Genomic DNA, 26904 nt, shown 5'->3' on the forward strand with positions numbered 1-26904 from the left:
CATGGAAAGAGAATCAGCCTTCCCAAGAGCTACAAAAGTGACTTTCACATGAAATGTACTACTAACATATTCCTTCCTCAACCAATGTCCAGGGAGTTGTGTGTCTACCAAGCATTGCACACCATAGTTACAGTACTGAAAGGAAGTATTCTCTAACAAAGATAGACAATTATTTATCAACAAGGAATCTCCTCTAAAGAAGAGAAACGAGGTCTGCTATTTCCTTGGCAGAGAGAGTGAGAAGTGAGATCTTGGTATTATCAACTGCATGGTAATGGGTATTTGGTGACATAGCTTGTGGTAGAGATCCCAAGACAGGAAGACCTAAAAAGACCTTTGTGACAAGCCTACGCTAAAGTTGAAAAACACCTGAGCAAGGTAAAAGAGCCAGCCAAGCTCCTTCTTATAACCATGGGAGCCCTTAGTAGATACCTGCATACATGAATTACAATTTAAATGTCTTTTTCTTTCTTCCTGAATGCATCAAATTCATAAAGCGTTTCTTGGTGTCCTGATGACATCATAATTGCATTTTGTAGTATGATGCATGTTAACTAATTGCATGATTGTTACTGACCAGGTATTTAATGATAGGATACTTTTATATAATAATAGGATATTTAACTGGTTGTTAGGGAATCGAAATCTGATAAGTACAAATTACAAGTTCATTTCTTATGTTTCCTAAATAATGTCAACTCTAAGTACTATATAATTCACAGAACATATAATTATTCCATAGTTACATGGTGTTTACCAATCAATTATTGAGTCATTTTATCTTTTCATTGTGGTGTTTATTTTACAAAGTACATCCACATGTGTTAAGAATGTTAAGGTTTTAATTGAAGAAATAGCTCATGGAGTAACTATCACCCCATAGCTATGAATGTTTATTTAGTGAAAAAATATTACTGAGTATACAGGAAAACTTTTTATGTAAACATCATATAGACCTTCTGTGTGTTCCTTTGCTGTACCCAGCAGTCAAGCAAAGGAGAATCCTTTAGTCTCGCTTGAATTCATTTCTGTAAGACTGGAATCCTCCAAATGTTGGAGGCATTTGCCTAGCTTGGATGGACTTATCATAACAGGATTATAATTTTGTTCATCTTAGTTGTGCCAATAGTACATTATTTTTCTTCTTCAAAGCTTTAAAGGCATATGCCCCTCCAATGAATTCTGGAATTTAAGATAGCATTACATGGTTCACTGGAAGTAAAGTAAATATCCCTATTTGTATCATCAACACTTTACTTTGGCAGTTACGTGAAAGGACTTTTGAACAGACAGACTTATAACTAAGTTCTACTTGCACTCTAGTATGCCACCTTGGACAGGTTATTCTTTTACACTCAGACTTCAGTTGCTTTGTTTATGAATGGGAATAAAATGCCTATAGGGGTGTAGGTAATATCTAATAAATGGTAGCTCTTCATATTTCTATTTAAATATCTCCTTATATTTCTGTTTCTACTAGTAGGAACTTTATGCTATAAAATGTGTTGATGGAGCTTAAATATGTTCCAAATACACTACATAGACATTTGGAATCTCAAATGGGAGCCTTGCAACATGGATTATGCAGTGCCCTCAGAAAATGGATGGGTCTTGTAAAGACAAGCACTTCATCCAGGTACATGTACCAGACTCTTACAGGAGGAGTTGCCTTTGTTCAAAGCCTCACCACTTTTGCCACAGTTTAGACTCTTGAGTTTATTTCTTTTTGTAATACAACTGTCTATTTACTTATGTTTCAAAACCAGAGCTGTTTAAGGATGATTGTGCAAATACTAAATTGGTTTTAGAATAAAAAGCTTCAAAAATAATTTAAATATACTGTGGATTCACCAGTTAAAATTAAGTAAATTCTTTACAATATATGGACAGTTTTCATAACTGGTTGTAGAATACTAGACTAAAACTGATGCTATAAAAATGAAAATAATAAAAAAAATCTGCTGTGCATACTTCATACCCTTGTACATTTCCACCTCAAACATTCTAAAATTTCTCCTATATTTAGTCAATAATGAAAATAAAGTTACATGAAACCAAGTTTTTCTAAGAATATAAATCAGTATAACTTACTTGATCACACATGAATGACATATATTCTGGGGAAAAAGAAGTTTAAGTCTTAGCCTCATTCACAATTTTTATGCATGATAATTACAGAAGTAATAAGGAGGGGCAGAAGGAGGTTCAGGAGAGGAGCAGGTGAGGAGGTAGAGGGGGAATGAGAGAAAAAGAAGCAGAGTGGGAGGAGGAGAGATGACGGAGCAGCCGTGACTCTCACTTTCATGGTGAGGAGAGGTTGAGTAAGCAATGACTCCAGCAGTCATTCACGACTCTAATATTTACCCAAGCACAACCACAGGAGCTAGGGTTACGTGGACCATTGTTGTGCCTATTTTTGTTGACAAATGCTGCCAACTCACTTGGGTCTTCTTTGCTAGTGACATTTGTATATACTGCCACACTGTCTTGCCTGAGATTATAGAGAGAAGATAAGTAATGGCACCACATTTCTGAGAGGACAGGCCAGGACATTTCCAATTTCCTCTTGCTGAGTAACTCTTGGCAAAAGAATTGAAAAGAATACAAACTCAGCAGGTCCTAAACTGTGATGATTTTTTATAAATAGGGTAATAAAAATAGATAAGAAGTGAGTGCTTCTACAGTAGTTGAAGGAAGGTACTTTGCCAATTTTAGCTATGAGCTATAGTGAGGAAAACACAAGGGATTCTAGAATAGCTAACTTCACCTTATAGTATCTGCAATCTGGAACTCAGCTCATTTATTATGATTGAAAAGCATTTCAATTTTTTCCCACACTGTCTTAGTAAGAAACTTTACGTACACATGATTTTCATTTTAAATGCCCTTTTTAGTATTTTTTATTTGAAGACTTTTCCCCCACAAATACAATTATTTATATCTCTTGAATAATGAGTATGACTCAATTATGCTGTTGTCCTAAAATATCTCTTGTCTATTAAATGTCCTAAATTCGTTCTGATATTGATGGAATTTAAGTTCCCTTATTAAGTAAATGACTTTTTGGATTAAAGATAAAACTATACCTTTGGAAATTTATTGTATCAGAGACCAGACTGAAAAAAGAGTACATTAATTTTATTTGATAAAAATTATGTAATAAATTAGTCAATATCTTCTTCCAATGTTGGGAACCTTTGTGAAGGACTGAAATTAGGTAATTCCCATCAGGATTAACAACTATCAAGAATAAATCTGTCTAGAGTTAAATCAAGAAAGCCTTACCAATAAAAAAATTATACGTCAAAAATTTTTAAAATTTACTTTATGTTGTTAGTATTTATAAGAATCTTATACTAAAAATGTTTAGTATACCTAGTAAACTTAGTTTAGGTTACTTAGTAAAAGTTAGCCTATAGATAAATTATAGCAATCATTCTTTTATAAATGATGAAATATACACATGTTCTTTTTGGTTTTATAGAATGGACTGTAGACTCAGGACCTCATTGAAATTTTCAGCTTAATGCATCATTCTATCCTACTTTCCAAGAAATAAATGTATGGGGCAGACGGCAACATTTGCAAATATAAATTTTGAGATTCCACATTTAATTTTTTCTGCTTTAAATTTTATTCCAGGTTACTCCCATTCAACTGTATACTTTACACACCATTCAATGAATGATTTAAAGAATGCATTTCAATGATATCATTGTCTAGTTTCTAGTCTTTACTTTCAGTTGTCTAACACTTTTTCAACATTTCTGAGAACACATTTATTGACACTATCAAAGATCTGTATCTGGATATGTGCAGAACCCTGGGGAATTAGCGAGCTTATTTCTTTATTCATATCAAACTGCACAATTGATTCTACCCACTATATATTCCAAAGAAATGATTCTACAGCTTTCCTGGAAAATTCCTTTCAATATTTAACAAACTTAATGATTGATAGATTTACTGTTTCATAATTAACATTCTATCATACTGTAATATTAAATCCTTTTCTATTTCATTGCAGTAACATAGAAATTGGACATCAAGTGATTGTAATTGTTAACAGACAAATAAAACATCACATATAGAAGTGTGGATGTTATATCATTTTCATTGAAATTTGAGTTTTTACCAAGAAAAATTGCATTTTATTTAATCTTTATCATTTTTTAGTCAATCACATACAAATTATACATAAATGATTAACTTAAAGAAAAAAAATTCAATTGGACATTTTGTATTTATGTCACTTGTCATGCCCCAGAGTTGACAGGCATGATCAAAGCTCCAAGTTGAGGCCAAGGGAAATTTCTATAAAATACAAACCAAAGACTAACTAAAGAGGAAGAAATAGTTGCATTATTGTTGACCTGCATATATGCATGTTTTTGAGCTGTGCTCTGTTATTTCAAGTGGAATATGAATATCTCATTTGCATAATAGTGTCTAGTAAATTCATGACATCTATCATAAAGATCAAATCAAGGTGAAAAGCTCACAATATAATAAAAATTTCTACAGAAGGCTACTAATGTTTTCTGTGTGTTCGCTCCCCAGTTCATCTGTCAGGGCAATGAGTGAAATATTTTTGTGAGCAGAAATTCCACTTTCCTATTGGAATTTTGCTGCAAAGAGCCCCTAGTTATTTTGGTTCCAAAGCCTTTCTTGCCTGCATTTACAATTTACAAAAACAAAAAAATCACTAACGCATGAATCAGAGGTCCACAAAACAAATAACAAACAAAGCAAATAAAATAGAATTTTAGCCGGGCAGTGGTGGCGCACGCCTTTAATCCCAGCACTCGGGAGGCAGAGCCAGGCGGATCTCTTTGAGTTCGAGGCCAGCCTGGGCTACCAAGCGAGTCCCAGGAAAGGCGCAAAGCTACACAGAGAAACTCTGTCTCGAAAAACCAAAAAAAAAAAAAAAAAAAAAAAAAATAGAATTTTAATTTTCAAGGGAGGAAGGAGATAATGATCTGTGTTACTAAGTAGAATTGTCTAGATCCTAAATGTTAATGTCTTGAAAATTTCCCATGGATAATGCAGATATGGGGAAATCTGAGGCAGATAATCAAAGCTGACTTTCTGGAGACAAAGGGAATGATACTGTTCCTTAGCACCAATGATATTGAAGCAAATTGATGTGGCAGTGCCATGCTTGATGAAGCCAAAGGTAGGAACCACAGAATTATTTCTCTTTCTAGGTGATATTGATGCCAGTAAGATAGTAACAATATAAGCAAGCCTAGTAAAACCCCAGTATTCATTTTCTTCAACATGATCCCCTAGTTATTTCTAATCACATGTAATAATAGTAAAAATTAATGTTAGTTGGAAAAATATGGACAAGTGTGTCTTCTTTAGTAAAACCATATTGTCACATTATCCTCTATTGTTAACAAGTGTGTTTTATAGATAAAATGATATTGTTACAAAATTGGATTTAGGAGTTGACTATAAATAAAATAGTTTAACTTTCAGGTAAAGGAAGGTATTGATGTTTAATCAACAGTGAGAAAAAGTATTTTTTCCAACCCAGCTGATGATGCTAATACATAAGAAAAAAATCATTCAAATAGTTCAGCAAAAATTGCTCCTATCTTTTAATCATTGGAAAATAATGTCTTTATTAATTTGCTTATATATATTTGCATGTAGTTTCTACAAATGCTCACTCATGTGTGCATGAAAGCTTGAATGTTTGTACTCCAGATGTGGATATCACATTCTATATGTTTAAACAGCACAATTACCCCTGAAACCCTACCAAACGTGAATCTTCAGGGATGTATATATATATATATATATTTGGATAGGGTTTTGTTATGTAGCCCAAGATGGCCTTCTCCTTCCATATGCTCAGTGTATAGGCATGTACAGCCATGCCTGGTCTCTAGACTCCTCTAAACGGTCCACACAGAAATTTACGTACAATTCTTTTTTTTTTTTGTTTGTTTTTCAAGACAGGGTTTCTCTGTGTAGCTTTGTGCCTTTCCTGGAACTCACTCTGTAGCCCAGGCTGGCCTCAAACTCACAGAGATTCACCTGCCTCTGCCTCCCGAGTGCTGGGATTAAAGGCGTGCGCCACCACCGCCCGGCTTATGTACAATTCTTATAGGAAAGGGCTGATTCAAACCACCCATTACTGTGATTATATGGTCATGTACGTCTTTCTTGTTGCTCATATGGTGCCTGAATTGCCTTCAGCCATTTGTACTGTTATGACTAGTAAGCTTCTCATACTCATGATGTCCAAAACATCTCACAACACACTGTTTTTTTCTCCTGCACAATACACCTTTTTCTCCCAATGATTTTACCATCTGAATAAAGACCTTACCATCTATGAAAGTTGCTTATACAAGTACCTTCTCTCTCATCCTTACTCCCATCTGAATTATTCAACTAGTGAACGACCAAAAGATATTTAGAATCACTGCTAGCTCCAATTTTTCTTTTATTTTTCATGGATATTTAATTAGCCAACAATTTATGATAGATGACATTGAAAATATACCATAAATTCATCTATTATCTACATCTCTATTATGTCATGTGTCCATGCTGCTTTCTTACTCATCATACATCACTGTCTGTGCTTTAATCTGGGTGCCTTGCTCTTGACTGTCCAGTACACAGAGAACAGTCTATACAATCTTTTAAAATGTCAATCAAAGTCAGTTCCATTCAAAATAGTCTTGTTAAAGCCACAACAAACAGATCTCACGATTCTTTGTGATTTAGTTCTTCTGTCTTAGCACCTCATCTCTGACTTTGATTCAGCCTTGCTGCCACTGGCATTTTTTCTGTTCTTCTAACATTCCAAACCTGATAGTCAACTGAGGAAATGCTGCAACTCTTTCCCTTTTTTTTTTCTCTGAAGTGTTTTGTATTGTAGTCTCATATGGCTGGAAATTTCTTGCAAGTCTTAACTCAAACGACCTTTCCTTAGTGGTCTTTCCTAGTCTCCCAGTCTGTGTTAGTCAACTACATAGTATTGTTTCCACCCAATTTGTATCACTTTAGCATTTGCTCCTCTATGAGCACGTCGAGCAGAAACTTATCTATTTGGTTGACTTCTGAATCTAGAATAGTGCCTGCTGCTTTGAAGGCTACTCAGCAAACATTTGCTGATGAATGAGGTATATTATATTGCTACTGAATAGGAATAATGTACAATATAGGACCAAGGAAACCAGTTAATGGCCTAATCTGCAAAACTGGAATAATAACTTAATTTACCAGGTCTGGTATCAGACAAAATATTTTTTTGTAGTTAATCCTACTTCTTAAAATTTACAGCAAACACAGTATTAGATTTTAATGTTACTTCTTAGTAGAATGAGGTCAGTAGACATTATGATACCTAGAAGAGTCTCCAACAACAAACTTTTGCATTTCCTAAATAATTTTTCAGTGTCCTGCTGGTAATTTACATACATTAAACCAAAAATTTGAATATCTCTTAATCTTAATTTCCCCACTCTAAGCTTCAAGTTCTTCACTTGCTTTTCCGCCCTCTTTTTCCTTAGACTATTTCATCATACGCTGATGTGACTCTCTTAAACTTTCCCTTGCTTTAGCTTATTCAACAGAGTCTTGTAGTATTGATTATCCAAATTACATATTTTAAAGGAACTTTACATTTTTCAAAATGTGTAGTAACTGAAATTAAATTAATCTAGCATTTATTCTACCTTAATGGCTATAATTAGAATTTCTAAATATTTACTATTTTGATCATTGTTGATTGAATGTCATAAATACATTAACTTCTCCTAATAATCTAGTTGACTATTCATTTATTTTCCAAAGTTAGTTTTATATATATATATAAAACTATATATATATACTTAATGCACACACACTCTCTCACACACACACACACACAATACAGACACTCACACATATACACACACACACAGACACACATACACATACATATACATTCACACTTTTGAAACAGTGAAATTTTATTCTACAGTTCATCGGGAATAGTTTGTGTATTATAATTGCATGTATCCCCCACTATAAGAAATTCAAAGATAAATATCAATGATAAAATGTTTTATATTCTTGTCTTTTAGTTACCACCCAAATTAAGAATCATCATTAAAAGATCTTTAACAACTACTTTTCTTCATTTCATATGTGTTATTTCATTCTAATACCAAATAAAATATCAAATTGACAAAAAGACAACTTTGTTAGCATTCTTTTACAGATGATGAAAGGGAGCTAGGACTTTGTCATATTCAATCATCCTGAGCCCAACTAACCTACAGTTTGATGAGCCTTTCAGTAGAAATAGAGACTTGACTTTAAAATTACTGATTCCCCTGGCAGACAAGTATTCTGTTGTCCTGAAGCCTTCAGTGGCTAGGAAGCAATTATCTGTTGAGATCTCTTTTTCTCTTGAAATATACAAATTAACAAACCAAACAAAGATGATGATGAGGAATTCCTAGCAGAAAAGGACACTGATATATACATTGAGTTTCTCTTTTTTCAGTCAACTTCCTCGGAGTTACTTTTGTGCATGACATGACCATTAGTTTTAATTGTTAAATTGTCAACTTGACAAAATCTACAAAGTTTTAAGGAGGGATTTCCTGAATGGCTTGTGATGTGTCTGTAGAGGAATTGTCTTGAATATATTTATTGAGGCAGGAAGACCCACCATTCTCTGGGTTTGGGTCTGGAACTATACAAGTGTAGCAAGAGCAATTAAGCAGTGAAGACACATTCTCCCTCTGCTCTTGGCTGTGGTTTTGACCGGTACTTCAGCTTCCCAATGTCTGGACCTTCTAACACTGATAGAATAGAACCTGTGTTGTGAGCTAAAATAAACCCACGATCCTCTTATTTGGTTTTTGTCCAGCTATTTTATCAATGCTCCAGAAAGGAAACTAAGACACAAACCTTCTGTAAGTCTTTTCATTATATCAATACTTACATACTATAACAATTAGTGATAACTGAATAAAAAGGACACTAATTGAATCTGTCCCAAAGATTCTGTTGAAGATCTGATTATTTTTATGGACCCCCTATTCAGAAAATGTACTCAATGCACACAAACTTGTCAAATTTCCTTAAGGTTTCCAACTATATAAGGTATTAGCAATATGTATTAAGTATTTTCTTAAATGAGAGATAGAAGTGAAGGAGTTTTGATAAAGGCATTTCATAAGGTGCCCTCTTTTCCATAGTTTGAATAAAGAACAAGTCTCTCTCTGGTCAACACCCCAATAAATGATTTAAGAATGAAAGACATCTTTAATGTTTGATATCTTTGCACTCAAGAACTTAATTTGTAGGGATTTTGCTCACTAGTGGTATGCTGCATGCTCTGTGCATGTGTTTAAAAAATTCAGTTGTTGGCTACAGCAAACATAGTATTTTTGCATCTCTTAACAAATATAGCAGGAATTTCAATTATTTGCAAAAGAAAAATGTCTTCATTTTATTTTACAACATTTCCAAGTGAAAATGAATTTCATTTGTGAGATGTAGGAACTTTTGAAGCAACTACTTTTTCTCCTAGTTAACGTACATTTACTTTTACAATTGCAGTCTTTCAGAAAATAAAATTCTTAAGCAGCTCTTACCTCATCAGAACCTGATCCAAAAATCAGCAAGTCAAAAGGGATGGCTGCAACCATGTCAATCAGGAACCAGCCTTTGAAGTAGTGTATTGCTATTTTGGCAGGATCACTTACCACTTCTTCATTCTGATTTACATAGGTTGTTCTGAAGTTTATTAGAATGTCTATAATAAACATAATATCCACAATCAAGTCTACCACATTCAAAGGGCTGCAGGAATAGCCACATTCTCGCCTTTTCTGTTCTTCTCTGTCATTGAGGAGAAAGGCTGCAGAATAGGGGGTGAATATAGCAGTATAAATGACTAATAGCAAAATAAGCCAATCCCAGACTGCTTTGAAAGGGCTGTAGTGCAATATTGTAAATTTGTTGATGCGTGGCGTCTGCAGCTTGTATTCTGGCAAGACATCTGCTCCCAAAGAAAGAACCTGTGTATGAGAAAGAAAAGCAGACAAGCATAAAAATGCCATTATAAATGGACAGACTTATAGAAATAGTAAGGCAATTATACAACATGATGTATCACGAAGTCATGTTATTTTGATGTATTAATGAAAAACATACATACATCTAAATGAATCTGTATAATGCTTATTTGGTGATGTTGTCAGTTTAAGAAAAATCCCAATGACATTTTGATAAATAATATTTTTCACCAAAACTTAATGCATATTATTCCTGAGACATTGAGGAATCATTAATGATTTTTTAAGTACATGAGTGTTTTTAAAAATACATAAAATCAGTTAATTTAAGTAATAGTTTAGTTTTCAAATGTCTGAAAGAAGTGGCTGTAAAGAATAAAAGAAATATATATGGACTTAAAGTCAGATTTGATTTATCCATACTAATTAATAATTAAATCTTGATAAATTAATTGAAAAATGAAATCTTGCTAAATCTACTCAAATCTTTAGTTAGGCATGATTTTCTTCCTTGTAATTTGTTTTTAATATGAGCAAAAGCAAATGAGACTAAAATACACACAAAAGAGTCTTTTGCTTAGATGATGGAAAGGTTGTTCATATTCTGGGACAAATAATAGCTTTGTCCTTTTATTCTGAGATTTAGAGAATTACACAGGAGCACAAAATGCTTTAGAATTTTTCAGATTATTAACTGGAGTTGTCATAAGATTTTTATCTACTAAGGGGCATGTAAACACTAAGATATACTCTCTTAATAAAGCATCAGGTAAACTAAAATAATTTAGCTTATAGCTTTTGTTTATCTGAGAATATCAGAGCTAAACTTGAGTGTTGTCTAAAGTAAATTCTTGATTCTTTGATTTCTACATTCAAATTGAAAAAACCAAAAATCAAAAGATAAGGGATTTCATCTATATAATGTGCCACGCAGTGAGACTTTTTAAGGGACCTGAGAGGAGCAATATTGTACTCCTCCTACCACACATGTGCGCAATGACTCAATGTATGAAGTATATGAACTAGACTCTTCTAGATAGCAAATATATCATTGGCTTTATTATGTGGACCCCAGATCTCTGTTGGTATTTTATTTATTTTTTATATTTTTGGAAATTCTATATATATTGTATTTATCTTAAGTATGCTAATGATCCTTCTAGGGCTTATTTTAATATTCAATTTTATTTTTATTATTGTATCTCATTCATTGTTTCTTCATGCAACAAGTTATTATCCCTCACTTAAAATAGACTTGAAAAGTTAACCCCAAATGCTATATGACATAACTATTAAACATAACACAGGAATTCAGTTAAAATAGTCAAAAGTGGTTATATAATAGCTAAACTAATTTAAATAGCTTTGGAAAACAAGAGCCTAATCTGATTATTTATCCAGAGCACAGTAAATCTGAATTAACAAATATATGGAGGAAATGTAAAGTTACCTCAAGCTATTGTGAAAAAGACAAGCTAAGCATAAGAACAGTATAGAGAGTTCAATACAGAGAAAAGTGATCTAATATTTTATAAATTATTAAAAATCCTTAGAATCTACGATGTGCTAATATGTAAGTACACCACTTTCCAGATCTGAGTGAGTAAAATGTTTAGCTTAATATCTCTTTATTTGTCACTTGGAAAGAACAAATTATTGCTGTGGGATGTTCTGTATGGCAAATGTGTTGCTGATTAGTCAATAAATAAAACACTGATTGGCCATTGGCTAGGCAGGAAGTGTAGGCGGGACAGGGAGGAGAATAAAGCTGGGAAGTGGAAGGCTGAGTCAGAGAGACACTGCCAGCCGCCATGATGACAAACAGCATGTGAAGATGCCGGTAAGCCACGAGCCATGTGGCAAGTTATAGATTAATGGAGATGGATTAATTTAAGCTGTAAGAACAGTTAGCAAAAAGCCTGCCACGGCCATACAGTTTGTAACCAATATAAGTCTCTGTGTTTACTTGGTTGGGTCTGAGGGGCTGTGGGACTGGCAGGTGATAGAGATTTGTCCTGACTGTGGGCCAGGCAGGAAAACTCTAGCTACAAATGGCATCCAACGTGGTGGCAAGAGTTTCCACCTAAAAACTGAGAAAAAAGATTCTAAAACAGAGCTGAAAACAGCTTCCTAATTGTCTCTCTCAAATGAGTGGCAGCTGCCGGTTTGAGCTACTGGTGGGTTCCTAGCATGCGTGCTTGACCTCTACTGTATGGCGGGAATGAGGCCTCTGCAAGTGGCACATTAAGCTGCATGGTAGATTTAGCCTTTGCTAGTACAAAACAAAAAAAGAGGTTTCTGGGCTACATGCTGCTTGGATAAAAGCATAGAGACCCACGATAGCTCCCAGAGCTGGTGGTAAACTACCACCACCATGTTGGGAAGCTGAGGTGGACGGAGCCAGCAGCTACAGCTGCTGCAGTTTAAAGCAATAGATTCACAATAAGACAGATTCAAGCCGGGCGGTGGTGGCGCACGCCTTTAATCCCAGCACTCGGGAGGCAGAGCCAGGCGGATCTCTGTGAGTTCGAGGCCAGCCTGGTCTCCGAAGCGAGTTCCAGGAAAGGCGCAAAGCTACACAGAGAAACCCTGTCTCGAAAAACCAAAAAAAAAAAAAAAAAAAAAGACAGATTCAGATGTAATAGTTTACAATGTGTGTAAAATATACATAGGCTTGGAAGAGAGAGAAAAAGGAATATATACAGTTATATAAAGAAATACATAGTTTTTAAAAATAAAGTCTTTAAAGAGACAGTAAAATTAATATAAAAAATAAGCCACGTAAAGATGAATTTTACACAGAGAATCTGGATTGTGTTGTCTTTGGGATTTTTAACTGAAGAAAAACATTTGATTGTAAAAGCAGTTGAGTTATGCCAAAATGTATATTTTAAAGGTATCTTGACTTCAAAATTTGGATATAAGGATATGTTGCTTTGGAAAGGAGACTCTGCTTTTGTTTCCATAGAAAGCCAAAGGCTATGGATTTGTTCCAGATTAAGATATATCAGGTTTGACCAGCCAAGACCCCCTGAAAGGTCTCCGATGATACCATGGCCCAGATGATCCAACATCCAGAATGGTTTGAAGGCAACTGGCTCAGACAATACAGCCTCATGGACTATTCCATAATTCTAAAATTTTCTTTGTGTCCCCATAAGATACAGCGCCCCCCTCCAGCAGGAAGTAGTAAGAGAAGCTACGCCCAAATTCCCAAATTATATGTAATTTTACTTTGTTAAGTTTAAAACCTTCTTTTTTGAAAAAAAAAAGGGGGGGGGGAAGTGCTGTGGGATGGTCTGTATGTCAAATGTGTTGCTCTGATTGGTCAATAAATAAATCACTGATTGGCCAGTGGCTAGGCAGGAAGTGTAGGCGGGACAAGGAGGAGAATAAAACTGGGAAGTGGAAGGCTGAGTCAGAGAGACACTGCCAGCCGCCATGATGAGAAACAGCATGTGAAGATGCCGGTAAGCCATGAGCCATGTGGCAAGGTATAGATTAATGGAAATGGATTAATTTAAGCTGTAAGAACAGTTAGCAAGAAGCCTGCCATGGCCATACAGTTTGTAACCAATATAAGTCTCTGTGTTTACTTGGTCGGGTCTGAGTAGCTGTGGGACCGGCAGGTGAGAGAGATTTGTCCTGACTGTGGGCCAGGCAGGAAAACTCTAGCTACACCTCAGGATCGAGCTTTAGGGCAAGGTTTCTTACATTTAACATGCAAATTCCTTTTAAAGGGAAATATATTTATTTCAGAAGCCCTGTGATTTATGTTATTCATAATTATAATATTAAGAAACTACATCAAAATTGCTTGGCGTATACCACTCAATATGACTATTATGACTTAATTTGTACATCTCAAATACATGTTTATGTCCTAATCCACAGCATCTGTAAATGTGACCTTATTTTGAAATAAGGCCTTTACAGGTAGAATCAAGTTAAAAATGAAGCTAGAGTGGTACAATAACTGATGTTTTCATAGAAGAAGAGATTCAGATGCAGAAACACAAAGACATGTGCAAAGAATCCCACAAGCTAGTGGAGGCAGAGGGACCTGCAAGTCAATGGTAGCCAAGCACAGCAGGGCCCAAGACGGAAAGAGGTGTGTCTTTCCCCTTAGACTTTCAAGAAGGAAACAGTGTGTTAATACTCTAATTTGTATCATGCAGGATCCAAAGTTATGAAGGAATATAACCTCATTGTTTTAAAACACTTTTTAATACTTCATTATCTGCAGCCACAGGAAACTAATAAAATGACAAAAATAGAAACAGATTAGTTATAAAATACTTAACATCTGTGAACTTAAATTGTTAATATTTGACAATTCTGTGTATCAAAAAAAATTGAACCTTGGCTACTTGACATGGGCCAATCTAATACATAAAATCATGGTTTTTCTTTTAAAAACTTCACGCCTTTTTGAAAAAGAAAAATGGTGTTACAACCCTCAAAGATTTAATTGCTGTTTCAGAATAATCTGACATAATCCTTAAGGCAAACACTGCTCTTTTTGGCCTTTGAAAGCCAATTTAAAAGGCATTACTTTGTAACTCTACGAGGTTTTGTTTACTTAAAGTTAACTTTAGGATATTATTGAATTCTCCATCCAGTGATTATCTAACTAAATTATCTCTGAAACTGAGTTTAGAATAGTAGCTTATTTATTATATTGCAATAGAATATATTTCAACATAGAACTGTTGCCTTTTGTTATATAGTGGGGTGAATTTTGATGATATGAGATCAAATGTTATATTACAGATTTTTAACTTGTGTATGACTATGCACAAATCATATGATCACCAATCATCATGTAACTTTATTATTGCAAAAAAAATTCAACAACTTTTGTTTACATGCCATATTTTAACATCATGAGTTTTCATGAGTTGTGCTTGTAGTCAGGTAGGGGATAATTCTGTATTGGAAGGTCATTATTTTCATGATTCAGAAGATTATTATATTGACTCAAATCTCACAAACACAGAAAGAATAAGATTTTTAAAAAGAATTCATCACCCCGTGATGATCAGTTTGAAGACTGTTAAGTATTGCTAGTCAGGGAACATGGTCACGTTTCACTTGAGAAAAATGTATCTGGTAATAAATTGTGGTGAAAAGAAGGCCATGAACAGAGATCAGAGCTCACTGTGGTCTTTGGTACCTTGAGAGAGATATATCAAGAGGATTTTTGAGGGGCTAGGTATCAGAGATACATAATACATTTGAGATATAAATGCCTCTAAAAAATGAAGGATGAGGAGTGGACAAAAATTTCTTTACCTATAGCTCCAATCCTAACACATCTAAATTAATGTGACCTGTGGTATACGTTTCTGAATGCACAACCAAGATTGGAACAAGGGAAAGAGCATTTCCAGAAATCTGAAGATCTGAAGTTAAGTATTAGGTATGATTCTGCTAAGTCATTACTCTCTTTGGATCTCATTTTTTTCACCTATGTGGTAGGTACAGTGATATTAATATATGCTCAAATCACCACTCTGTGTAGAAGTACTCTATAATATCATACCATCATATTATACCTTATCATATCATCATATAACTTTAATGAATTATATAATAAAATAGGGAAATTTTTATTATCATGTATATAAAGCATTTTCATCATGGTTTAGAATTGTAGGATAATCTACATCATGGCTTAGACATAAGTATTTGTTTAACACCTGGAGAAATTTTAAGTTGGACTGAAATTGCTTTAGTTGCCTATTCCTTACAACAAACTAAGCCAAAGTTTTGTGACTTAAAAGAGTAGATGTTAATTATTTGTAGTTTTGTGTATCAGATGTGAATGAAAGTAGGGCTTAGAATGAAGGATTTCTGTGCTGTATGGTGAGAGCTGGGGTTTATTTAGTAATAGTTACTTTGTGAGAAAGCCTTGGCCTTGGCTTTCTCACATGGTTAACCCCTCGATAAGGCTGACTGCAGTGCAGAACTCACCCACTATACTGAGGGAGCTTTGTTCTCATGTTCTCTCTCTCCTCTTTGTTTCCTCATCTCCCTTTCTTTCACTCTAGTCCTTCCTTTCCTCCCTCCTTCCTTCAATTCTTTGCTTCTCCAATTTCAATAACAGAAACTGCTAGCCTTCTCAGTGTCCAGATGCATGTGTGTGTGTGTGTGTGTGTGTGTGTGTGTGTGTGTGTGTGTGTGTGTGTGTTCCATAGTCAGAGCAGAAGCAGGTCAGTCCAAATTCAAGAATGTGGAAGGATGTTCTCTACCTCTTGTCAGGGGACATAGATTACAGAAGAGAAGAAATCACTTGTGGTGCTTTTAGAGACAAATTAGTGACAATTCTTGCTTTTAGGTGAATGACATCTGTAGTTTATTTTAAATTATTTTTATGTTATTTTATTCTATATATATGAATGTTCTGCATGTGCATACATTTGTGTACAGTGTGCATGTCTGGTGCTCACAAAAGCCAGAAGAGAATATCTAATGCCCTGGAAGAGAAGTTACAGATGGTTATGAGCTGCCTGGTGAATGTGGGAGTTGAACGCAGGTCCTCTGGAAGAGCAGCCAGTGTTCTTCACCACTGAGCCATCTCTCCAGCCCCTGTAGTTATGCTTAAAAATTATCTCTTACCTGCCAGCGGTGGTGGCTCACACCTTTATTCCCAGGACTTGGGAGGCAAAGCCAGGTGGATTTCTGTGAGTCTGAGGACAGTCTGGTCTACGGAGTGAGATCCAGGACAGCCAAGGCTATACAGAGAAACTCTGTCTCAAAAAAAAAAATATTTCCTACCATTTAGGACTATAGGGTAAAATATTTATGGATATAAGGTTGTAATATTAGAGATTTTCTTCAATATGGCCTGGAGTATGAAGAGAAGAAGGAAGTCTGATTATGCATAATGCTCACTATAGTTAGTTTACATTGGAACTGGGTGATTAAATACCAATCTCCCTATTTCACAGCGTGTTTAAGATATTTAATTATAAACACTGTAAAATAATTCTAGAATATCAAGAAGTATCATGTATATATGATATAATATATATTTGCAATCTTATCCCTAGTTTCATCTTTTTTGTTTCAAACTGACAATAAATTATACATTGCACTTATCTTCTTTCAAAAAAACAAACAATGAGTTCAAAAATACTATGATTATTTCTATTGTCCTTTACATTATTTAAGTGGTCTAAATGCAAATACATTTTAATAATGTGAAATATTATGCATTTTTCAAACAATAAACAAAAAATTTAAGTCAAAATAAGTCAAAACTAATCATGAAAGTACTCTGGAACTATTGTTTTGGGAAATGAAATGTTAGGTAGGTAAATATTTGTTTATCAATGTAATGAGAGTCCTCCAAGTCTATTAACTAGAAAAATCTGGTACCCAGTCAATTCCATTTCCTTAAGAGAGCCAACATTTCCTACACACTTAAGAAATGCCATACTTTAGAAAGATAAAACGTGATTAATTGAGCTATTATAAGAATTTTATTCTAAGAGAAAAAGGAAAGATGAGAGGGGTAACAACTCACTGTATAAAACTAAGATTCCATGGTATCCAGAGCGACATTTCTATTTTCTTTCCCCACAAACTACCAATTAAATGTACAGTTTAATACAGACTAAAAAAAAATTTTTACCAACTGCATTTTTTCTTCTTGCTAACACATTGCTATTTGTTTAATTTCCAACGGATTTAGTGTTATATATAACTGAAGTCTTTATATGAAACAGCACTATTTATTCAATGGAGATCCACTTTGAACATTTTTTTTTTGGTGTGTGTGTGAACACCAGGATTAATAACTACTTTTTGCCTTTGAAAAGTGCAGTAGGGAATGATTAAGCCTTCCAAAAGATTAGGCAGTACTTTGGCAGTCATTAACTACCATGCTGCACTGTTAGGGGAACCGCTTCACCTGTTATTTACCTTTGACTTGGGATTTCTATTTAACTAACAGGCTGGCTTTGTTTCTATTCACTGGGAAGAGTACTGAGTAGCAAAGTGAATCAGATCGGCTATATAGAACCAGGAAAGATTTATACTCCCCAGATTTTTAGCTTATGATTTGAGCTAAACTGAGTAACTACCATCAAAGCAGGCATTCTCTAATGATGACTACCTAGATATTCAAATAAGAAATATGCAGAAGAATCACATCTTAAATCTGTCACAAAGGAATTGATTTTTTAAAAGTAAATACGAAGTTAAAACAAAGTAGCTCAATCATTTGACATTCTCAATTCAAATGATTTTCTAAGGTTTGAAACTGGCCTATAGAGGAGTGTGTGTGTGTGTGTGTGTGTGTGTGTGTGTGTATTTGAGTACATATTATTTTTTGATTTTTGTAAAAATCAGATGCACATAGGTCTAGGTTCTGCTATAAATTAGGTTTATCATTGTGTTTTTTATGCTAACTGATAAAACCTCTGTTCCTAAAGGTATGAAACTTGCTGGTTTATATTATATGGAGATATATGTTTCTCAGGAAATATGTATTCACTCCCTTTATCAGATTTTTCAGAGTCATCTATTACCTATAAGACATTAAAAACCCCAATTAAGAAAAAGGGCATGATAGCATGCACCTATCACTTTAGCATTGTGGGCAGACAGAGACAGGTGGATCCCTACAGTTCATTGGCTAGCCAGTCTAGCCAAATTGATGAGCCTAAAGTTCAATGAGAGACCCTGTCTCAAAGAATAGTGTGAAGCCACCAAAGAAGACACTCAACTTCAACACACACATGTACACATGTTGTATGCACACCTCCACACACATGTGTCCACACCCACACCCACATAGGCCCTCCCTCTACACACACATGACTTAGAACATAGTTTTCTGGGAATGTCTTGGGACTACAGTCACATTTTTTAATCATGATGTAAGAGTCAGAGATAGGGACTGAGACAAGCAGAGAGAAAGAAAGGAAAGATACAGAAACTCTGTCTCTCTGTTAGAAAAGATAAGGCCCGAAGAGGAGGGAATCTGTGGAAAGAAGATAAAACATAATTAGAGACACTAGGCAGGACCCCAGGTCAGTGTAGCCCTCAACCCTCAGCAGGGAAATTTCTTCTTGCTATAGGTGCTAATTAACATAGAGACCTACCACATGACAACAGGACAAAGTACAGAGAGTGAGAGACTTTGGAGTGCTACTCCTGAGTGAAGTGTTTGCATCACACTCATCTCCTGCAGCCTCCAAGCTCTACAAGGAGGAAGGAACAGAAAGATCGTAAGAGCCAGGGGTGGCATACAACTGTAAGGAAACAGCATTTTACAGACACAATAAGGCTGATATACATGTGAACTTACATTTACTGTAACAGGATGTGTAGGACCTGGACAAGCTCAAGCCAGACAAACTCCCAGAATAGAGGTGGAGAGCTAGGCACAAAGTCCCACTCCTAGCTAAGAAGTTATTTGCTATTGATAGATACTATGAGAGTGAAAAATCAGTTTTCTTCCATGGAGTAACACTGAGCAAATCAAACACATACCACCAGGGAGGCGCCATGCTCAGGAGTATAGTTGACCAATACTAAACAAGTTCCATGTTTTTAATGGCTTTTCTTCTTTTCCTTTCTTTCTATTTCAATAGTAAGAAAGAACATAGATTGGGGTGGGGAGTAAAGGGTTGAGGATCTTGATAGAGTTGGAGGTGAGGAAAAATATGATAAAGTATACTGTATTTAATTAGCAAAGAGTAATAACAAACACAACAACAGTATTGCTAGTAGAAATTGTGCTCAAGGTCACAATGAAATCAAGGGTGGCATCCTGCCTGAGGAATAGATGACTCCCAAATTCACAAAAGATTCCTGAAAACTCCCAAGGCAAAAGCTCTGTTAACTGTCAGATGTGAGCTGAGATTTTGTGGGAGATGGATGTGTTAATTAGTCATCTTTATTATTCTTCTGCTGTGGGATGTTCTGTATGTCAAATGTGTTGCTGATTAGTCAATAATTAAAACACTGATTGGCCATTGGCTAGGCAGGAAGTGTAGGCGGGACAAGGAGGAGAATAAAGCTGGGAAGTGGAAGGCTGAGTCAGAGAGACACTGCCAGCCGCCATGATGACAAACAGCATGTGAAGATGCCGGTAAGCCACGAGCCATGTGGCAAGGTACAGACTTATAGAAATGGATTAATTTAAGCTGTAAGAACAGTTAGCAAGAAGCCTGCCACGGCCATACAGTTTGTAACCAATATAAGTCTCTGTGTTTACTTGGTCGGGTTTGAGCGGCTGTGGGACTGGCAGGTGAGAGAGATTTGTCCTGACTGTGGGCCAGGCAGGAAAACTCAAGCTACATTCTTCAATGGTGATGCATTATCAAAGCATCATATTGTATTCTATAAATATAGGGTAGCCTTTCCTTCCAGCTAAATCTTCAAATGAGAAATGAGAAAATTCCATTGCTTTGTTTCTGTCTAATGGGTAGTTAATGAGTCTCACTTGGTTGGACCATGTCTGATGGCTAGAAGTTGGCGAAGAGTCTATGATAATTTATTTCAACTGCAAGGATTTACTCAAGCCATTTTCATTCCTGGAAGTCTCTCACTTGCCTTCTGGACTTGTTCTTTTTGGAGACGTGACAAACTTCATTGGGGATCCAGAAGAACAGGGATTACAAATGCCAGTGCATCAGTAGCCCAACTAGTATAACCACAAAAAGCAAAAATAAATGACTTCCAAAGAACTTGCTGTTAACCCTTCTGCCTACTTTTGTTTTGTATTCCTTCTTTCTCTCCCTTCCCCCTTTTCCTCTGTCTGTCACTTTCTCCTGCTTTCTTCCATAACAAAAGGTTTAGCAGAAATCCAAGTGGTTCCGAAAAAATTTATGAATTAGGTTATAGAGTTATGTTCTAGACTTTAAATTACCTTAAAGCTTTAACAATGTTACTCAGTTTTCTATATTTGAAGTCACTCTACATCCATTGTAACCCATGCAATTAATACTCACTAATATTTTCTACAGGATGACTAACCTGTGATCCAAATGTTCAAGTACATGTAAGGTTAAAGAGGTTGCTTATGTGTGAAATTATTTTTTAACATTTTAAATTTAAAAGATTCTTTGAAAAATGTCTTTCTAAGATTTAAGATACTCCCTAAATAGAATAGGGAGACTTGATTACAAAAAATAGTATTGCAAGCACAAACTATGGCAATATTAAAAATAAATGATTAAATAGATATCTTAACCTTAAACATGGAATAAAACTGTATGATAAGAGAAAAATATAAAAATACTTTGATCTTAATTATATATTATCTGAGCATGGTGGTTTGAATAAAAATGGCCCCCATAGGCTCATAGGGAGTGGCACTCTTCAGCTGTGTGACCTTTTTGGAGTAGGTGTGGCTTTGAGGTCTCAGAAGTTGAAGCCTGGCCAGTGTGTCACTGTTACTTCCTGCTGCCTGCAGATTAAGATGTAGAACTCTCAGCCCTTCTCCAGCACCATGTCTGCCTGCATGCTGTCATTCTTCCCTCCATGATGATAATGAACTAAAACTCTGCAACTGTAAGCCATCCCAGTTAAATGTTTTTCCTTTATAAGAGTTGCAGTGTCATGTTGTCTCTTCACAGGAATAGAAACCCTCACTAAGACACTGATCTGCTAAGAGAGGGAAAAATACCAAGTATTCTATTAAAATCCATGTTGGTTCTGTGAATTAAATATGAGACCGATTCTATCATAATCTAGAGATAGTTATACCCAAAGGTTACCTGGGAGTACCAGTGAGATAGTGCTATCAAACACAGTCTTTTAACAACATTTTTCAAGTCATACAGAAGAGTTTAGATGTAATTTATTACAAAAAATATCACCTTTGACTTCTGTAGTAACTTTCTACCAATAAGCACATGCATGATCTAAAATAAATGAAGAGAAATAAAGATGATCTTTTAGCTTATTTAGAAGACTTGATAAAGAAGCAGGAACTTTATATGAGTAATCATTAGCATCCTGTTTTTCACATCATTTCTCAGGGATAACTTCATAGGAGGTCATTTTTTCTTGATTCTAAATGGTCACAAATTTCATTTTGGCTGATATTATAGCTTATGTCTAATCAGAAATATTTTAGCTTTGATATTTTTACAAAAAAGAAACCTTTTAAGATTTCTTATTCCTCCTAGGTGGAAGCATGAATGTGATAATACCTAACTAAAACATAAAGCATCGTACATTCAAAGAACAAATGGAAATCAAGCCACTGTGTGCCTCCTCATGGGAAGCACAATTTTCTCAGTAATAGCCAGCTCATTAAATGTGTAAAATACAATTGTGTACGCACATTGCTTTTCTTGATTTCTTAATTGCAGCTTTTATGTCTTACCAGTATAAATTTTCTAGATTTTCTTTCAAACATACCTTTGTTTTTGAAATTATCATTTTAATTTTCTGTTGAACATGGATGAGTAGCAAAACATATGAATTATTTCTTTTGAGATCTTTCAAATTTCAAATGACAAATAAGGGATATCATCCTTTAGTGTATCTTGTATCTTAAATAATTCTTCCTAATTCAGTCTCATTGATAAGTTATTTAGAGTTTTCACATGCAAAGTATTTAAGAGCCTCCATTCTACACTGGCATCTAAAATAGTGTTTATCCAAGCTTCTGGATTTCATACTCTAGTAAAATTTTGAGTTACTGGTCAGTGGGATCCTGTAGATTCCCTCAAACATTATAGGCAGTGGCTAATGGTATTGGTTACCCTCCACAACCTGATGGTAAGACCTTATTGCTGAAGGTACCACACACTTGTCATGGGACATGGAAAAAAACTACATGGTATTCAACTGGAAGCTTTTCCATGGTTGTATACTGTTCATAGTGCTTGAAGGTACTATATATGCTACCATAGGAGAAAAATAATCATTGATATCACCCACCTGCAAAACAACCTGCCTCTAAGATATGCCCACTGCTACAATTGTGGCATAAACATTGTAAGAGTAATTAAGCACCGTTTGATTGGATTAAGACTTGCTTCATGAGATAGAATCTGTATTTGACACTTAACAATGAAGCCAAGGATCTGAAGCTAGGTAAGCATTGGCCCTACGGAAATACCTACTCCTCTCGTTCTGCTAAATGAACACATCAATAAATGATTCCTAATGACATATTGCTACACCCAGAGACCAGTGCATCACTAAACCCTCATCATATTAGCTTCTTCTTGCAGTAGGTAGTAATTAACACTCAAACCCACAACTGGTCAATGTGCAGAAAATAAGAGACTTTGAATATTAAGCCCTAAGTGGGATGTCTGTAGCATATCTCTCCTCTCAGTGCTCAGGGATCTGGGTGGCTGTGGGGGTGGGAAGACTCTGAGAACCAGAGGTGGTGGATGACTTCAAGGAAACAGCATTTTCCAGATATTACAGTCCACAAGCACATATGAACTTATAGAGGGTGTGACAGTATGCACTAGACCTATATAAACTCATGCCTGACAAAATTCCAGCATGGGGAAGGAAGTCCCTGTAGACAGGAAGATAGCCAGAAATGATAGCTTCCAGGAGAGGAAAACAATCAAGTTTTTTCAATGGAGTAACTCTAGGTCTAATAAACACATTCTAGGGCAGATTCCATACCCAGGGGTAGCTGGCTAACACAAATTGGACTCCATGGCTTTTTTTGGTTGTTTGTTCAATATTTTAGAGAAAAGGAACATCAAGTTAGCCCAATATTAATATTTTAAACAATGTGTTCTGAAATGAGGAGCATTGATTCACATATACTAAATGACAATTAAATACAAGCAATAAAGGATGTTAAAGGAGAATGCATTGCTACAAAATGGAAAAAACACATCAGTCTATGGACCTCTTCTTACATTCCCTCTGGTGGAATGAGGCTTATTATTATCATGTTATTTCCAAATAATTCTGTTTGTCTTCAAGAATAAATTTTGCTTTTTCTTTCCTATGGCAGTGGAAATTTTTGTTCTGGGAATTTACAAGATATTAGAAGAAAAAAAATCAGCCTGAAGTATTCCATACTAAGGCCTGGAAAAGAGAGCATACTGTCAGTTGTTGGGTATGTAAGCAGAAATTATCAAGCCACTGAGAAGTTGAAAGTGATTTTTTTTTAAACTAAAGATTATGAAAGCAATGTTGACTGAATTCTACATGTAATTTACCATGCTAGTTCAACAGGGAAAAATGGACATTTATGCACAAGTGTTGGTCCTTTGAGGGCTACCTAGAGACTTATAAACAACAGAAATTTATTTCTTAGAGCCTTGTAACCTAGAAAGTCAGTATCAAGGGTCATCATCTTCAAGTATTTTTAATGTGCAAACATGGTTTCACAAGCTTTACAAAGGCTGGCTTCCTACCCTTTGCGTTTAGAGTACAAGAAATGCTTGGAAATATGAATTTTAACAAGTAACAGTAGCAAATTCAATATAGTTACTCTGATGTGCTATTATATTTTAATGTTAACATATAGGTGAATTTATATGTATACATGCATGTTTAGATATATACATTTGTGTTTGGAAATGTTAGAGAGCAGGCAGAAGAAAAGAAATTTTGGAAACAGATTTGTAAGGAAGGCTGCAAGCAATAGATACGCTTGTGAAATGATGTAGTTGTTATGAAGTTATAGACTTCAAAACACAAAATAACAGGAAGTCAATGAAGTACTGACTTCCACCTAAATTGTATCTTAAGGACTACTAGTATAAAAATGCATGCTCTTTGATCTAAACAACTCTTGTTCAAGCAGCTGGCTCTTCAAATAAATAGAAAAGTGCTTATGGAACTAAGACTCTAGGTTTCCAGTGGGTATGGGAATTAGAATCAAATAGAGAAGAAAGAGTCTCTATAGAAATCTCTTAAATCATTCATTCATTAAACCATTCAACTCACATTTACCGAAAACATACTCCATGCTGACACTGAGCTAGGTTCTATGAATACAGAAATAAAACATTCACTTTTACTTTTGAAGCGCTCACATTTTATTTAGTAAGGCTCACAGTGTAACTGAACAGCACTTGAAGTAAGTTAAGAAATAGAAAATAAATGTGCTTATTACCATGATAGTATTAGTCACAGTGGCTGGAGAAGACTGAGAAGAGTTCCCTAGTACAGAATTATGTGTGTAGAGCCTTCTTAAGGGAAAATAATTCCTTGAATTAAGGATACATTGGAGTTCTTCAAATAAAAGTTTGAGGAAAAGATAATGTTGCAATTGTGGCGTGAATGTTATAAGAGTACCCACTCACTTTCTGATTCCATCTGAAGCCTATTCCACAAGATGTAACTTATGCAATTAACTGGGTTAAAATTCCACAGTTGGCCAGGTCATAGGACCTGTGGGAGAATCGAGTAGTGCCTTCATCCTGTTACATACATAGTAATAAACTGACTTCTATTTTCTTATCAATATGCCCATAGATTGGTGCATCTCAACCCTCATCAGAGAAGCTTCTCTTGTAGTAGATGGAAATTAACATAGAGACACACAACTGTCCAACGAGACAGAATAAGAGACCGTGGAATGCTCAACTCTAAATGGAGCATCTATTTGACACTCCTCCCTCCAAAGTCCAGAGATCACTGCAGAAGAGGGGATGGGAAGATAATTGTAAGAGCCACAGGGAATAGATATCGGCAGTGAAATAGTAATTCCGGGACATCACAGAGCCATTGCACACACGAGCTCACTGAGGCTTTGACTGCATGTACAATACCGACACGAGATAAGAAAACATTCTACAATGGGTGGGCTAGGGGTTGGTGAAGTCCCACCCTTATCTGAGGAGCTGTTGGTAACAGGAAAAAAGTCCTATGTAACCTCTGAGAGGCAATACGTGCCCTGGCAGATGGTTTTATACCTACGTACATAGAGCTGCATTAAGTGGACTTGAGGGATTTTTTTCCCCTTCTTTTAAAGAGCGCTTGATGAAAAGCATAGATGGGATGGGGAGATATTGGAAAGAAGCAAATGAGGTTGGATTTAATGAAAACACCTTATAGGCATTATGAAATCCTCAGTAATAAAAGAGTCGAAGGGCAAAGCTTTTTAGAAAAAGGAACATCAGAGTTAGTTAAAATTGAGCTGAGAATATCAGTTTGTGTTGTTATACAGTTTTCTATGAAGTAGTTCCTGACAATAATGAGGAACCTAAGTAGAAGCACTACAGAATTCTTTGCAAGAGCTAGACACTGTTTTGTAAAGAGATATACCCAGCAATATTTTTTCTCAATTTCCACATCAATTTTTATCAATTTCTAGTTTTCAGTGAAGAAACTGAATGCCCACAAGTTGAACAAACATTCCAGGGTCATAAAATTGAATTACAGAACTACTGTTAGATCTTGCATTGCTTGTTTTTAAAGCCCAAGATCTTAAAGACCATTTAGGACCAGCAAGAAGACTCAACAAATAAGGGGACTGGCCACAAGCCTGTCAATCCATCTGAGTTTGAGTCTTTTAACCCACATGAACGAAGGAGAGACCCAACTTTCACAGGTTATCCTCATAACTTCCATAAGCCTGCTCTGTCCATCCATTTGCCTGAATGTGCAATCACACACACACACACACACACACACACACTAAAAGTTGAAGACCATTTAGTACTATATTTGTATAGTGCATGTAAATGGTATCATATGCCATAATAATATTAAGCATTTTCCTGATGAACAGTTAATCATTTAATGACATATTCAGATTTTCAGTTGTTAAGGACCATTTTATCAGAATAAAGGTAGTTTTATTGCAATGTATTAAAATTAGTGATTCTGAAAATAACTTGATATGAGAGTTTCATATTTCTGGGGAGAAATGCTGGAACCTTAAACTAAGGTGGTCCCTCCACATGGCAAG

The 26904-nt window shown here is 35.4% G+C and overlaps 1 protein-coding gene across 4 annotated transcripts in view; it reads right to left on the minus strand.

Annotated features, from left to right (window-relative positions):
• Positions 1-26904, minus strand: part of Kcnh7 (potassium voltage-gated channel subfamily H member 7) — a 463447-nt gene that overhangs the window by 78827 nt on the left and 357716 nt on the right. For all 4 annotated transcript variants that reach the window (XM_052723439.1, XM_052723438.1, XM_052723437.1 and 1 more), the window contains one exon: positions 9615-10040. In XM_052723439.1, coding sequence (XP_052579399.1) covers positions 9615-10040 — 426 coding nt within the window. The remainder of the gene's footprint in view (positions 1-9614; positions 10041-26904) is intronic.

The sequence above is a fragment of the Peromyscus californicus genome, unplaced genomic scaffold (genome assembly GCF_007827085.1).
Source record: "Peromyscus californicus insignis strain IS unplaced genomic scaffold, ASM782708v3 Scaffold_7__1_contigs__length_154581171, whole genome shotgun sequence".
Classification (NCBI taxonomy): Eukaryota; Metazoa; Chordata; class Mammalia; order Rodentia; family Cricetidae; genus Peromyscus; species Peromyscus californicus.